Raw genomic sequence first — 13,420 nt, 5'->3', positions numbered from 1 at the left:
TACTAAAGTGTATAAAAGGACATCTCCTTCTTTGAGACCGGGATTCATGGATATGGTCAGCTTGCTAAAGGTGTTTTAAGAAAAGGCAGGCTAACTATGGAAAGCATCTTAATGGAACCAGTTCTCACCCGTGGCAGGCTAACTATGGAAAGCATCTTAATGGAACCAGTTCTCACCCGTGGTGTTTCAGGAAAGACTGTCTCTTTAGTCCTCTGAGCCAACTCTTCTGTTTCTTTAAGGAGGGCCCACACTACACTCACATTCACAGGTGTACTCAGTCGGCCTGAACAGCTGGAGTTCCCTATGTCTAATTCATCTTGCTGTTTTCTCTTCAGTCCCTGCCAATATGATAAACACCCAGTGGCACAAGAACTGACTAAGCCTGTGGTTGTCAGACACATCTGGAGGGCGTGTTGGAATACAGCCTGCTGGGCACCACGGCCTGGTATTTCTGATTCATTCGGTTGGGGGTGAGGCATGGGAATTTGCCTCTTTAACAAGCTCTCCAGTGATGCCACAAACGGTGTCCAACACCTGCTCTCAGAATCCCAGACTTGTGAGATTGTGTGTTTGCCATGGTGCATTTAATGTGCAGATCCCAGTTAAAGCAGAAGATAAATTGTTAAGCAGGTGTGGCTTGTCTTTAGGCTCTGTGTTGGAGCTGGATCCCCCTAGCAAGTAACCTCTAAATCTCCCACGGGCTGTTTATTCCCTTGTTTTAAGTTATTTGGATTGTGCTAGGTGCAACTGCTGTCACTCTGCCATGTCTACTCCATCACCAGTGTGCTTTATGTTTAATTGGAATAAACAGTTTCTCCATAGGACAGTAAGCATGGAAGCCCTGAGGACTTACCTCTGAGCCCCCCAGCTTGTGCTTAGGGAGCCTGTTTGCTTTGGGCTTTCTACACAGCAGTAGCAGTCTTTCTTGGGGAGGCTTCAAGACCCAGAGGAGCATGGAGAGTGCGAGAGAAGCAGTTTAATAGTTCACAGCAGTTTTATTGTCTGGAAATGGAACAGGGAGGCACATCATAGCACCTTTTTTTAAATTGTGAAATATAAAACAGGAAAGTATATACTTTATTCTTTTTTTTAGATTTTCTTTAAAGATATTGAAGATTTAATGAACTTAGTATTTTGACTACTTCTGTCATTTTAAGTTGAATTCTGATCCTAATCACAGTACTTATTATATTTTTATTCTGCGTTATCTTAATCAGTATAGTACATGGATTACCACAATGGGGTCTGCGTAATTTCTCTGGTATTTTTAGTTCACCAGTCTCCGTAGTAATGTTATCTATATATTTATAGTATGAACAAAACAGATTGTGTGAAATTGATGTATTTAAATAATACTTGTATTGACCTTTGAAAGGCATATGGGTTGCTTCTTCCAGTCTCTCAGTTTGGTAACCAGTACTTGTCAAAGCATTTGGTCTTGTTAGAGTGACATATTGTTTAACTTGAGTTACATTCTGAAATTGGAAATAAGGTGCTGCATAACTTCCTCCCCTTGGTTATGGTCAGATTGCCCTCCAGAAAGACAATGCCATCCACGGCCCTGCTAGCTACTTAATGAATGTGCCTGCTTGCCCTTTCCCTCCAATAGTTTTTATTCTTTTTAGTATGATCATATCCGTTATTTTATCATTATTAATTCAATGGCAGTTTACAATTTCCTTTTGTGTGTGTATGTATGTATATATATGTGTGTGTTTTGAGTTGGAGGTCTTACTTTGTCACCCAGGCTAGAATGTAGTGATGTGATCTTGACTCACCGCATTTCAGCCTCCCGAATTGCTGGGACTGCAGATGTGTACCACCACACCTGGCTAATGTTTTTGTAAAGACAAGATCTCTTTCTGTTGCCCAGGCTGGTCTGGAACACCTAGGCTCAAGCAGTCCTCCTGCCTTGGCCTTCCAAAGTGCTGGGATTACAAGTGTGAGCCATTGTACCTGGACTCCTTTTCTTTAATACTAGTGACATGGAACGTTATTTGATGCTTATTATTATTATTATTATTTTATTTTTTGTGTTGGAGTCTCACTCTTGTTGCCCAGACTGGAGTGCGGTGGCATGCTTACAGCCACTGCAGCCTTGACCTGCTGGGCTTAGGCAATCCTTCCACCTCAGCCTTTCAAGTAGCTGGAACTACAAATGCACACCACCATGCCCGGCTAGTTTTTTTTTGTGTTTTTTTGTAGAGACGAGGTCTCACCAAGTTACCTGGGCTGGTCTCGAACCCACAGACTCAGGCAGTCCATTCGCCTCGGCCTCCCAAAGTGCTGAGATTACAGGCTGAGCCACTGAGCCCATCCAAGCCTTATTTTTAATGACTTAATTGTTTTACATTTGGTATTCATCCTTATTTATCACAGGTTTTGATATTCTATTACTTTTTAATATTTGTTATAAAAAATACATGTATGCAGCTATGTCCTTTATCTCCAATCTTTTTCTTCAGTAGTCTTGATTTAGTTTCCCTTTGTTAATGGATACATTTTTTCAATTTCTCTTTTTTTTGTGACAAGATCTTGCTCTGTCACTGAGGCTGAAGTGCAGTCACACAAAGCTCACCGCAGCCTCAACCTTCTGGGCTCAGATGATCTTTCTGCCTCAGCCTACTGAGTAGCTGTGACTAACAGGTGGGTGTGCCGCCATGCCTGGCTAATTTTTATTTTTTGTTGAGACAAGGTCTCACTATTGTCCAGGCTGATCTTGAACTCCTTGGCTCAAGCAATCCTCCCATCTCAGCCTCCCAAAAGTGCTGGTATTACATGTGTGAGCCACCACTCCCAGCATATTTTCATTAAGTTTTTGATTAACCTTGAATTTATTTCATTCTGAAATGTGAATCTGAGTATTAGTATTTAATGTCCAGTTGTTCAAAAAGCATTTAATTTCTTTCCTCATTGTTACTGGAATTTGCCTCTTGCTTTGTCTATTTTAAGTTTGTTAAAAAGACTTGTGTTTTTCTTTTATCCGCATTCTTCTAACTAGTTGTTTTTCTTCTGATTTGCAGTAAGTGTAGCCATGAAAAGTTGTTGCTTTATAGTTTATTTTATAGTAGTGCTGATTCCTCCTCATTTTTCTTCCTGTTTTAAACATTCTTTGGTATCTGTACTTAGATAAATGTTTACTATTGTTCAAAAGTTTTATAAAATTCTCTCCTAAATTTAATTGACATTGCTTTGAATGTTTCCTTAGGGAATATTTATTTTCAGACATGTATTTTACGCTTTGAAATTGTGATAACTAGAATAGTCACTTGAATCATGAAACAAAATGTGTGAACCTCCTAATTTGCTGATTAGTGCTTAGGTTAAGAGTAAAACAATAAAAACCTGAACTAAATGCCACCGAAAAGGTGACATTACAATGAATATAATAAATATTATAAAAAGGTCTATTTAAAGTATAATTTTATACTATATATTATAAAATATACTTTATTATAAAATAAGAAAATTTATTTCCTGAAATTGTGTCATAAGTTCAAAATTGTATCTAAACATGAACCAAATAATATTTTTTTGAGCAGTTTTCAGGGCAGCTTTTAAAGCTGTAATTCTCAAGGATTTTTTGTTTGTTTGTTTCTTTTTGTTTTTGATAGGAGTAGAATGCTATTCACAAACTTCTTGGGCCTGTGATAAAGCTGTGGACCCCTTAGGAGAAGCATTTGTGTATATTCATAAGTCTTTGCCTATAATCTAAGGAGCATACGCCCTTCCTAGCCCATTTGTGGGTCCAGGTTATGACTTCTTTCTGGGATTTCCCATAAATAGCAAATGCTTTTGCTTCCTTGTGTCTTAGGGTCTGATATAGCTGAGGTGATGCTGGATTTCATTGACTGGCTGACCCTCCAGGAGTTTGGCCGTCGGTGTGTGGTCAGTATCAGAGATATCCTGTCCTGGGTTAACTTCATGAACACAATGGGAAAGGAAGCTGCTTTCAAAAGACCAGAGACCATCTCTACTGTGACGTCTTTTGTCCATGCCGCATGCCTGGTGTACATAGATGGAATAGGTTCAGGTATGTTACCTGTTAGCTGGTGGGACAAGAGGAGGTAGGAAAAGGAGCAAACCTAGGCCTTTAACTCAGGTATTATACAGAATCGCTTAGTCTAACATCTCCAATACTCACAGTGGCTTTCTTTTTCTTTGAACTCTTTTTTTTTTTTGAGATGGAGTCTTACTCTGTTGCCCAGGCTGGAGTAAAGTAGCACCCTCACAGCCACCCGCAGCATCTACCTGCTGGGCTCCAATGATCCTTCCACCTCAGCCTTCCAAGTAGCCAGAACTATGGGCACAAACTACCACGCCTGGCTAATTTATTTATTTATTTATTTTTTAGATTAGAGAATATAATTTATTTAGAAAGTAAATTAGAGAGAGAGATTGATTCACCTCCCCAAGATTAGGGGAGAGGGCCAATGATAGGACACATGGCGACCCTATTTTTTTGTTTTATTGTAAAGATGAGGTCTTGCCAAGTTGCCCAGGCTGGTCTCAAGCCCTCAGGTTCAGGCTATCTTCTTGCCTCTGCCTCCCAAAGTGCTGGCATTACAGGCTTGAGCCACCATGCCCGACTTTTCTTTGAACTCTTTGAAAGGTGGTTAGCATAAAAGTTACACTGAAACTTCTCAAAACTTGTGGACTAGGTACTTAATACATGTGAGATCATGATTATGAGTAGAAGAAAAGACTTGATATCTTTGCTTCCGAAGTACTGGATAATTCTTTTTTTTTTTCGAGTTGGAGTCTTACTCTGTCACCCAGACTGGAGTGCAGTGGCCGCTCCCGGCTACGGCAGCCTCGACCTGCTGGGCTCTGGCAGTCCTTCCGCCTCAGCCTTCCTAGTAGCCGGAACTACAGGCACGCGTTACCACACCCGGCTAACATTTTGATTTATTGTAGAGATGAGGTCTCACCTGCCCAGGAGGGTCTCGAACCCGCGGGCTCAGGCATTTCACTCACCTAAGCCTCCCAAAGGCGTTAGATTTTACAGGCTGAGCCACCGAGCCTGACTGATAATGCTTTCTTTCTTTTTTTTTTTTTTTTTTTGAGTTGGAGTCCCACTCTGTCGCCTAGACTGGAGTGCAGTCCCGGCCACTGTAGCCTCGACCTGCTGGGCTCAGACGATCCTTCCACCTCAGCCTTCCAAGTAGCTGGAACTACAGATACGCGCTACCACGCCTGGTTAATTTTTAAATTTTTATTGTAGAGACGGGGTCTTGCCATTTTGCCCAGGTGGGTCTCAAACCCTCAGGCTCAGGCAATTCACTCGCCTCGGCTTCCCAAAGTGCTGGGATTACAGGCTGAGCCACTGAGCCCAGCCTGCACTTAACTCGAGTAGTCATTTTAATTTAATGGACCTCAATTCTGTATTGTGTTTTAAGTTTACTATAATATGAAATTCAGTGTTTAAGTTCTGATTTTTCAGTCATGATGACTTGAAATATAATTTAACATGATTAATAGTACTGCATTAGTTACTTATTTCCAGGTTGATTTATCAATGAGTGACTGGAGTATTTTACTGAACAAGCTGCTGCTTACTTGATGATCAGTAGACTTGGAAACAGGATCAGACTTCTTCCCTAGGATTGCTTACACTAGAAATCATCGTGTTCAGACTGTGCTTCTGCTAAGACCTCTTTTCCCCAGGACCCTGTGTGACAATTGCTAAATGACTGTGAAGCTTGGTATTTTGCCGTGTCTTGATGACCTCATCTTCTGTTTTATAGGGATAACTTCCTCTGGGTTTGGTACAGCCCTCTTGGCTCGAAAAGAATGTCTGAAATTCCTGATCAAGAAACTTACCAAGATAGTTCGACTTACAGAATGTCAGAAAAACGAATTGAAGATTTATGACAGACTGAAGGCCAAAGAATTCACTGGGATAGATAACCTTTGGGGAATTCATCCATTTTTTATACCCAGGGGTAAGAGTGATTTTAAGTAAATGGATATGCTCTTCCTATGGATTGTAGGGACTTGACTTATATTGTGACATTTAGTTTTAGTGGGTCATACTCATGATTGTTTTTGAATTATCTAAATTAGAATCTGATGTGGTATAACCAAAATTGTGTGAATGGTTGAAAATATATTATTGGCATGCAGAAGTAGGGGGTTAGAGACTTCATCCTATGGATTGATTGTGTTATAAAAATACTTATTTGAGCCGGGCTCGGTGGCTCAGCCTGTAATCCCATGCCTTTGGGAGGCTGAGGTAAGTGGATTGCCTGAGCCTGCGGGTTCAAGACCCGCCTGGGCAGCGAGACCTCATCTCTACAATAAATCAAAAAATCAGCCGGGCGTGGTAGCGCATGCCTGTAATTCTGGCTACTTGGAAGGCTGAGGTGGAAGGATCGCCGGAGCCCAGCAGTCGAGGCTGCAGTGGCCAGGAGCAGCCACTGCACTCCAGTCTGGGCGACCGAGTGAGACTCTAACTCAAAAAAAAAAAAAAAAATGCTTGTTTGTTTATTAGTTGGTACCCACAACAGTCACTTTCCTTTAGTAGGTTCTAAACTACTGAAATTGTCAGTTAACTCTTAAGTGGCTTACAAAGTCCTCTTTAGCCCATAATGTATATCTTATCTGTAGACCCACGTTGCCTTTTACAGAAACAGATTTTGTGAACCCTTGAGGACTGGTAATGTGTCATTCTTCTTCCGTTCTGTGACATCTGACGTGTGACTTTGCAGTCATAGGCTCTCAGAAAATGTCTCTTGATGAGTGAATGAATGAATGAAAGACTAAAGGGGAAATGCAGTTGTCTAGGAGACAGCACATTTAAGTTCTAAGACTTGCTCTCCTCCTAACTAGGTTACCTCTACCAAATATTTAAATGAGGCTGTTAGATTAGAGGTCTTCTAAGAGTTTCCTAGCTTTTTAGTTGTTGCTTCCTTAGCAGGGTCATCTGTTTCTTGTTCCCTTCTTCTCTACGTTAATAATAGCCGAGGGCCTGATATATACAGAAGTGCAGTGACAGTTACTAAGGCTTCAGTGGTGAACCTAACCGACTCGGGTTCCTCACTGAAGGGAGCATCGCACCTTTCACTCAGAGCTCCATCTCTCTTCAGCACTGTCCTTGTCATTCCCATGAAGCTGAGATCTGATGCTAACCATTAGATCTCTTCCCCTCCCTTCCCTTCCCTATGCCAGTGGTGTAGTATTCAGCACTCCTGTGTAGGGCTATACGGTGGTGGTCTGGAACTGGGGTGTTTCCTTGCTTCTCCTTATAAGGCTGAGGAAATCGATGTTTTCCTAGTCTCACTCCCTGCACACTGATATACCAAAAGCTTCTTCCAAGAGACAGTGTGGCACAAATGTCAAGCCCTATGAGACTTTTACTAGTCTTGTACTTCTGTTACCTTATGGGATAAGGACACATTCTGTGTTGTCTTGGTGACCTAAAAACCTTGGATTTATTTTTACATGGAACCATTTATTGTTTACATGGCCTATACTCCTAGCTTAACACTTGGCTTTTAGGAAAATCCATGTAGTAATTTAAGGTGTAGGTTGTGAAAGGAGAGAGTAAGTTTGCAGTTAGATTCATGTATGTATGTACATGGATATGTCTAGGAGATAGATCTGTACTATACGCGAATGTGGAAGAAAGTGTGCTATGGCTCATTACTGTAAAGCCTTTTATGGATCCAGAAGTGGGAAATATTGAAATAGGAGTGAGCATTTCCACTGCAGATGGTACTCACTAGCTGGCCTACGTGGTGGATTTTTGAAATCTTGAGTTGGCATGTACATGTGATTTGATGGTGTCTGTCTCATATGTGGCTTTGCTTTTCTCCACTTAAGGACCCGTACTGCACAGGAATAATATTGCTGACTATGCACTCAGTGCAGGGACTACTGCCATGAATGCTCAGAGGCTCCTAAGAGCAACAAAACTAAACAAACCCATTCTCTTGGAGGGCTCCCCTGGTGTTGGCAAGACAAGTTTGGTGGGCGCATTAGCAAAGGCTTCAGGAAATACCCTTGTTCGAATCAACTTGTCAGAGCAGACGGTAAGTTTAGTCATTCTCTAACTGATGGGGATAGGTATAGGTATTAATATTTGTGTCAGCATAGAGTTTCCCAATCAAGTGGTCGTATTATCAGCACCTCCAGATATTTCAGTGGTAATGAAGAGCACAACAACATGGCCTTCCAAACTAATTCTACATTTGGATTTGTTAGTAGCTGACTCTTACAGAATTATTATCTCAGGCTGGGTGTGGTGGCTCAAGCCTGGAATCCCAGCACTCAGAGATGGAGGCGAGAGGGTTACCTGACCCCGGGGGTTCCAGACCAGCCTGGGCAGCTTGGTGAGACCTCCTCTCTACAATAAATTAGCAATTAGCCCAGCGTGGTGGCCAGCGCCTCTCGTTCCAGCTACTTGGAAGACTGAGATGAAAGGATCACCTGAGTGCCCAGCAGGTCCAGGCTGTGGTGGCCAGGAGCATGCCACTGCATTCCAGCTCAGGCAACAGAGTGAGACTCCAACTCAAAAAAAAAAATTATTCTCTCTGGATGCATTATTCTAATTCTTGTTTTAGAGAGAATTGTCCCACTTAGTATTTATTGTAATTAATCCCACTTAATTTTTTTTTCTTTTCTTCTTTGACTCAGAGTCTCACTCTGTTGCCCAGGTTAAAGAGCAGTGCCACAGTAATGGCTACCTCAGGCTTGATGTGCTGGTCTCAGGCCATCCTTGTGCTTCAGCCTTCCAAGTAGCTGGAACTGCAGTTGTGGGCTACTATGCCTGGCTTGTTTTTTTGACTTATTGTAGAGATGCTGTCTCACCATGTTGCCCAAGGCTAGTCTCAAACCCCTGGGCTTTGGCAAACCTCTTGCCTCAGCTTCCCAAAGGGCTGTGATTACAAGTGTGAGCCACCATACCCAGCCTTTTTTGCTTTTTAGAAAAAGTAGTAGAAATAAAATGACTTCTAAACAATCTTAGGAAAATATGGGACAGAGAAGACAACTGAATGAGAATCCTTTGGAATAGAGTCTAGGAACAGGCCTGGGCAATGTTATTAGTGTGTGTGTGTGTGTTTTAAAGCTCACCAATTAATTTCCATGTGCAGCCAATGTTAAGCATTATTCATCTAGAGGGCTAGCTCATACTGATTGATAACATGGAGCATTGTGAGGAAAAAGTTCTTGGGGCATATTTGGACTCCTGGTAAAGAGTGCTAGGATTGATTAGTTCTGTATTGGGTGTAGGAAGGAAGAGGAGTGGTACCAGGCCCAAGCGTTTATCATTTCAGATTTAGGGTCTTAGGCTCTAACTTCTTTCTTTGTTTTGTTTTGTTGGCTTTTTTCCACTTCTTCCCTCTCTCAGGACATCACAGACCTGTTTGGAGCCGATCTGCCTGTGGAAGGTGGCAAGGGAGGAGAGTTTGCCTGGCGTGATGGCCCCCTGCTGGCAGCTCTAAAGGCAGGCCATTGGGTTGTGTTGGATGAGGTGAGGGCCCTGTCCATCATGCCCTAGGGCATTTCTCGGTGGGTGGCCATGCAAAGAATAAGGAAGGTCACTTGGCAGACCGCACACACAAACGTGCCTGCACCTATAACCCACACACTCTCCTACTTTTAAAAGTTATCATTCAACTCAAAAAAAAAAAAAAAAAAAAAGTTATTATTCACAAGAGAACTACATCTTGACTAATGTATTCTCTAGTCTGACAGGCTTACTGGACTTGCATTTATTTCAGAGGTGTTTTATGAATTTAATCAACCACTTTGCATTTTATCAGTGTACCAGAGAGATGGTGGAAAGACATACAAATATGATGAGAAAATGATTAGTGTCATATGTGAATATTAGGTAAATTATTGATCAGAAGCAAGAGCACCTCATGAGACATGAATATAAATCTCTGACTGAAAGACAGCTAGTGATAAGGAGTTGGATCAGTTTGGAATGTATAATGTTAACTAAGGAAAAGGCTAGAATATGTGTGGAGCTGAAACGATTAGAGTAATGGTGTAAGTTGAAACTTTGGACACAGGCCCCAACAGGTTCCCGAGATTGAGACCCCTTTGGGTCTGTACAGCAGTATGCTGTGGGATTCAGTCTGCTGAGCCACTTTTTTTTTTTTTAAAGTAGGAGTCTCACTCTGTGGCCCAGGCTGGAGTGCAGTGGCATGCTCATGGCTACTACAGCTATGACCTGCTGGGCTCAGGCTATCCTTCTGCCTCAGCCTTCCAAGTAGGTGGGACTACAGGCATGTGCCACTACACCTGGCAAATTTTTTGAATGTATTGTAGAGACAAAGTCTCGCCAAGTTGCCCAGACTGGTCTCGAACCACTGAGCTCAGGCAATCCTCTCACCTGAGCTACTTTTTGCTGTTTATTCTTGGCGAGATAATGAGGAGAGTTTGTTTGTTTTCCCCCTCCAGATTTTCTTTTTTGGAGAATGATATCTGGCAGAATATTCATTAGCCAGGAAAAGAGAAATCTGAAGACTGCTGATCATACTCACTTCTCAGGGAATATAAGACGTTCTTAATTTGCAAACACACTTCAGAACTGCTTTCTCTTTGGAAACATACAGAGGGGTTTGTGCTTTGTTGTAGTCCTTATGTAAACACGACCCTTGAAATTCTAAGATGCTATGTCTGTTTACATTTTAATGATTTGCATTTTCTCATTCTACTTTTTTTTTTTTGAATTGGAGTCTCACTCTGTCGCCCAGAGTGGAGTGCAGTGGCTCCTGGCCATCGCAACCTTGACCTGCTGGGCTCCAGCGATCCTTTTGCCTCAGCCCCCGAGTTGCCGGAATTACAGATGTGCACTACCATGCTCGGCTAATTTTTTGATTTATTGTAGAGATGAGGTCTCGGATGCCCAGGCGGGTCTCGAACCCGCGGGCTCAGGCAATCCACTCACCTCAGCCTCCCAAAGGCATGGGATTACAGGCTGAGCTATGCAGCCCGGCTTCTACTTTTTGTTTTTAAAACATTTTTATAGAGCCAGAGTTTCACTATGTAGCTCAGGCTGGATTTGGACTCCTAGCTTCATCTTCCTGCCTCGGGCTCCCAAAACAGACCACTGCACTGGCCTACTTTTTCTATTTTTCCTTTAAAAAAAACACCCAGGCTTTACATCCCTGAGCTCTGAACTCAGTGTTTGAACACTTCAATTCAGCTCTTTTTATTTCTAGCACAATACCTCCTTGTAATTGTTTTTGTTTACAAAACTGTTGATGGATGTTAGCAGTCTAGACCTACTTTATATTGTTTGTATTCTGACTTTTAAGCCCATTTGGAGATTTTGTTCAAAATTATAGCTGGGAAAATATGTATTGAGTTATCTAACCTAATCCGTTCCCCTTCAATTGGTGTTAAATTTCGGAAAACTTAAAGAGTGTGAAAATGCAATAATCTGTATTGGCAGCTTTTCTTTTTTGGAGTCATAGTCTCACTCTGTTGCCCAGGCTGGAGTACAGTGGCATGCTCATGGCCACAGTAGCCTCAATGTGTTGGGCTCAGGCGATCTTTCCTCAGACTTCCAAGTAGCTGGAACTGCAGGCGTGTGCCACCATGCCTGGCTAATTTTTTTTTTATTTATTGTAGAGAAAAGGTCTTACCAAGTTGCCCAGGCTGGTCTGGAACCCCTGGGCTCAGGCAGTCCTCTCGCTTCCACCTTCCAAAGTGCTGGGATTACAGGCGTGAGCCACGGTGCCTGGCCGGTATTGGCAAGTTTTATCTTTTATTTTTATTTTTATGTTTTTAACAATTCAGGATTAGGTATACGATTGATCATCGTACAGGTAAAGTTTGGGCCTACCTTTGGTCCCCAATTGTATTGGCAAGTTTTAAAAATAAGTTACTGTGTACAGAGTAGGTTAATATAGATGCATGTACTAGATACAGTTTAACTTTTGAGAAGATCTTTAACTTTTTAAAATTTAATTTGAGCACTTATTTAGGGTACTTAAAGTTATATATATATATATAATACACCCCAAATCTCTTTAATGCATATGAGAAATAAAGAAAAAGAGAATGAATATACACCAACTCATCACTCAGTTTGAGAAATAGAGGGTTATCAGTATAGTTTGAACTTTTTCCCTTCTGAAGATAACTCTGCCCTACTTTGCTACCTATTATTCCCTTGCTTTTTGTTATAGATGCACAACATAGATTATGAAATAAACATATGTACTTTCTTTTCCAAATAGCTTAACCTGGCTTCTCAGTCTGTATTGGAAGGACTCAATGCTTGTTTTGACCACCGAGGAGAAATCTATGTGCCTGAGTTAGGAATGAGCTTTCAAGTGCATCATGAAAAGACGAAGATTTTTGGTTGTCAGAATCCTTTTAGACAAGGAGGCGGGAGGAAGGGCTTACCAAGGTCTTTCCTTAACAGATTCACTCAGGTAAGATTTTCTGTTGCCAAAGAAACCAGAGGTAGAGTGTGGGGGTGATGAAACTGCTGTTACAAAGCTGTTGGGATGCTTCCTATGAGGAAGAGAGAGCAACAGCTGAACGAGCCTCTTTCTTGTCCTTATGTGATGAATATTAATGCAACTGATTCCCATCATTGCTTCTCTCTTGGTTTAAATGACCTTGTCTTATGCTCTGGAAGACTTGGTGTGCTGTCAGTTGGGGGAGAGGCTCACCACCATCTTCAGAATTTAGTTACTGCACTCAGATCGGTTGAAGGCCAATCTTTGACATTTTCAGTTGTCTATGTGCTCTATTAAAATATTTAGGAAAATCATATATGCTGGGCATGGTGGCTCACGCCTGCAATTCTGCACTTTAGAGGGCAGAGGTGAGAGGATTGCCTGAGTCCAGGGGTTCGAGACCAGCCTGGGCAACTTGATGAGACCTTGTCTCTGCAATAAATCAAAAGATCAGCTGGGTGTAGTGGCACATACCTGTGGTTCCAGCTACTTGGAAGGCTGAGGCAGAAGGATCACCTGAGCCCAGCAGGTCAAGGCTGTGGTGACCATGAGCATGCCACTGCACTCCAGTCTGGGTGACAGAGTGAGACTCCGACTCAAAAAAAAAAAAAAGAAATTGTATAGTGAAAGTAATGCATTTTAATTAAAGAAAAATCAGAAAGAAAAGGGAACTACTACAAAGAATAAAAACTCGGTATTCCATTCAATCTCTACCAACATCTTGGTGTCTTAAGCCTTTATTCCTATTTGTAGAGGGGTATATATATGCATGTATGTGTGTGTCCATGGTTCCTTGTCTTAACAGCTAGTTGTCAGAGTTTGGCTAATCTTGAGGTTTGAAAATGCCTCTGGGGCAACCCTTCCAGGTCCCCTCCCACTGTGGGAGCTTTTCTGTCCTCTTAGTAAATCCTGCTTTCAAAAAAAAAGAAAATGCCTCTGGATATTAGGCTTCCTTCATATCCCTGTCCCTTGATTATTAAGAATTTGCTGAG

The 13,420-nt window shown here is 41.8% G+C and overlaps 1 protein-coding gene across 1 annotated transcript in view; it reads left to right on the top strand.

Moving 5' to 3' along the window:
• The window catches only part of MDN1 (midasin AAA ATPase 1), a 156,691-nt gene that overhangs the window by 66,237 nt on the left and 77,034 nt on the right, over positions 1 to 13,420 (top strand). Inside the window, exons 34-38 of the mRNA XM_008069236.2 lie at positions 3,815 to 4,033; positions 5,748 to 5,945; positions 7,825 to 8,033; positions 9,353 to 9,475; positions 12,201 to 12,398. Of these exons, the coding sequence (XP_008067427.1) occupies positions 3,815 to 4,033; positions 5,748 to 5,945; positions 7,825 to 8,033; positions 9,353 to 9,475; positions 12,201 to 12,398 (947 nt within the window). The remainder of the gene's footprint in view (positions 1 to 3,814; positions 4,034 to 5,747; positions 5,946 to 7,824; positions 8,034 to 9,352; positions 9,476 to 12,200; positions 12,399 to 13,420) is intronic.

This window comes from Carlito syrichta, unplaced genomic scaffold, assembly GCF_000164805.1.
Source record: "Carlito syrichta isolate Samal-C Ts95f unplaced genomic scaffold, Tarsius_syrichta-2.0.1 Scaffold311873, whole genome shotgun sequence".
Taxonomy (NCBI): Eukaryota; Metazoa; Chordata; class Mammalia; order Primates; family Tarsiidae; genus Carlito; species Carlito syrichta.
The sequence above is the reverse complement of the archived record's forward strand: the minus strand, read 5'-3'. Positions and strand labels throughout refer to the sequence as shown.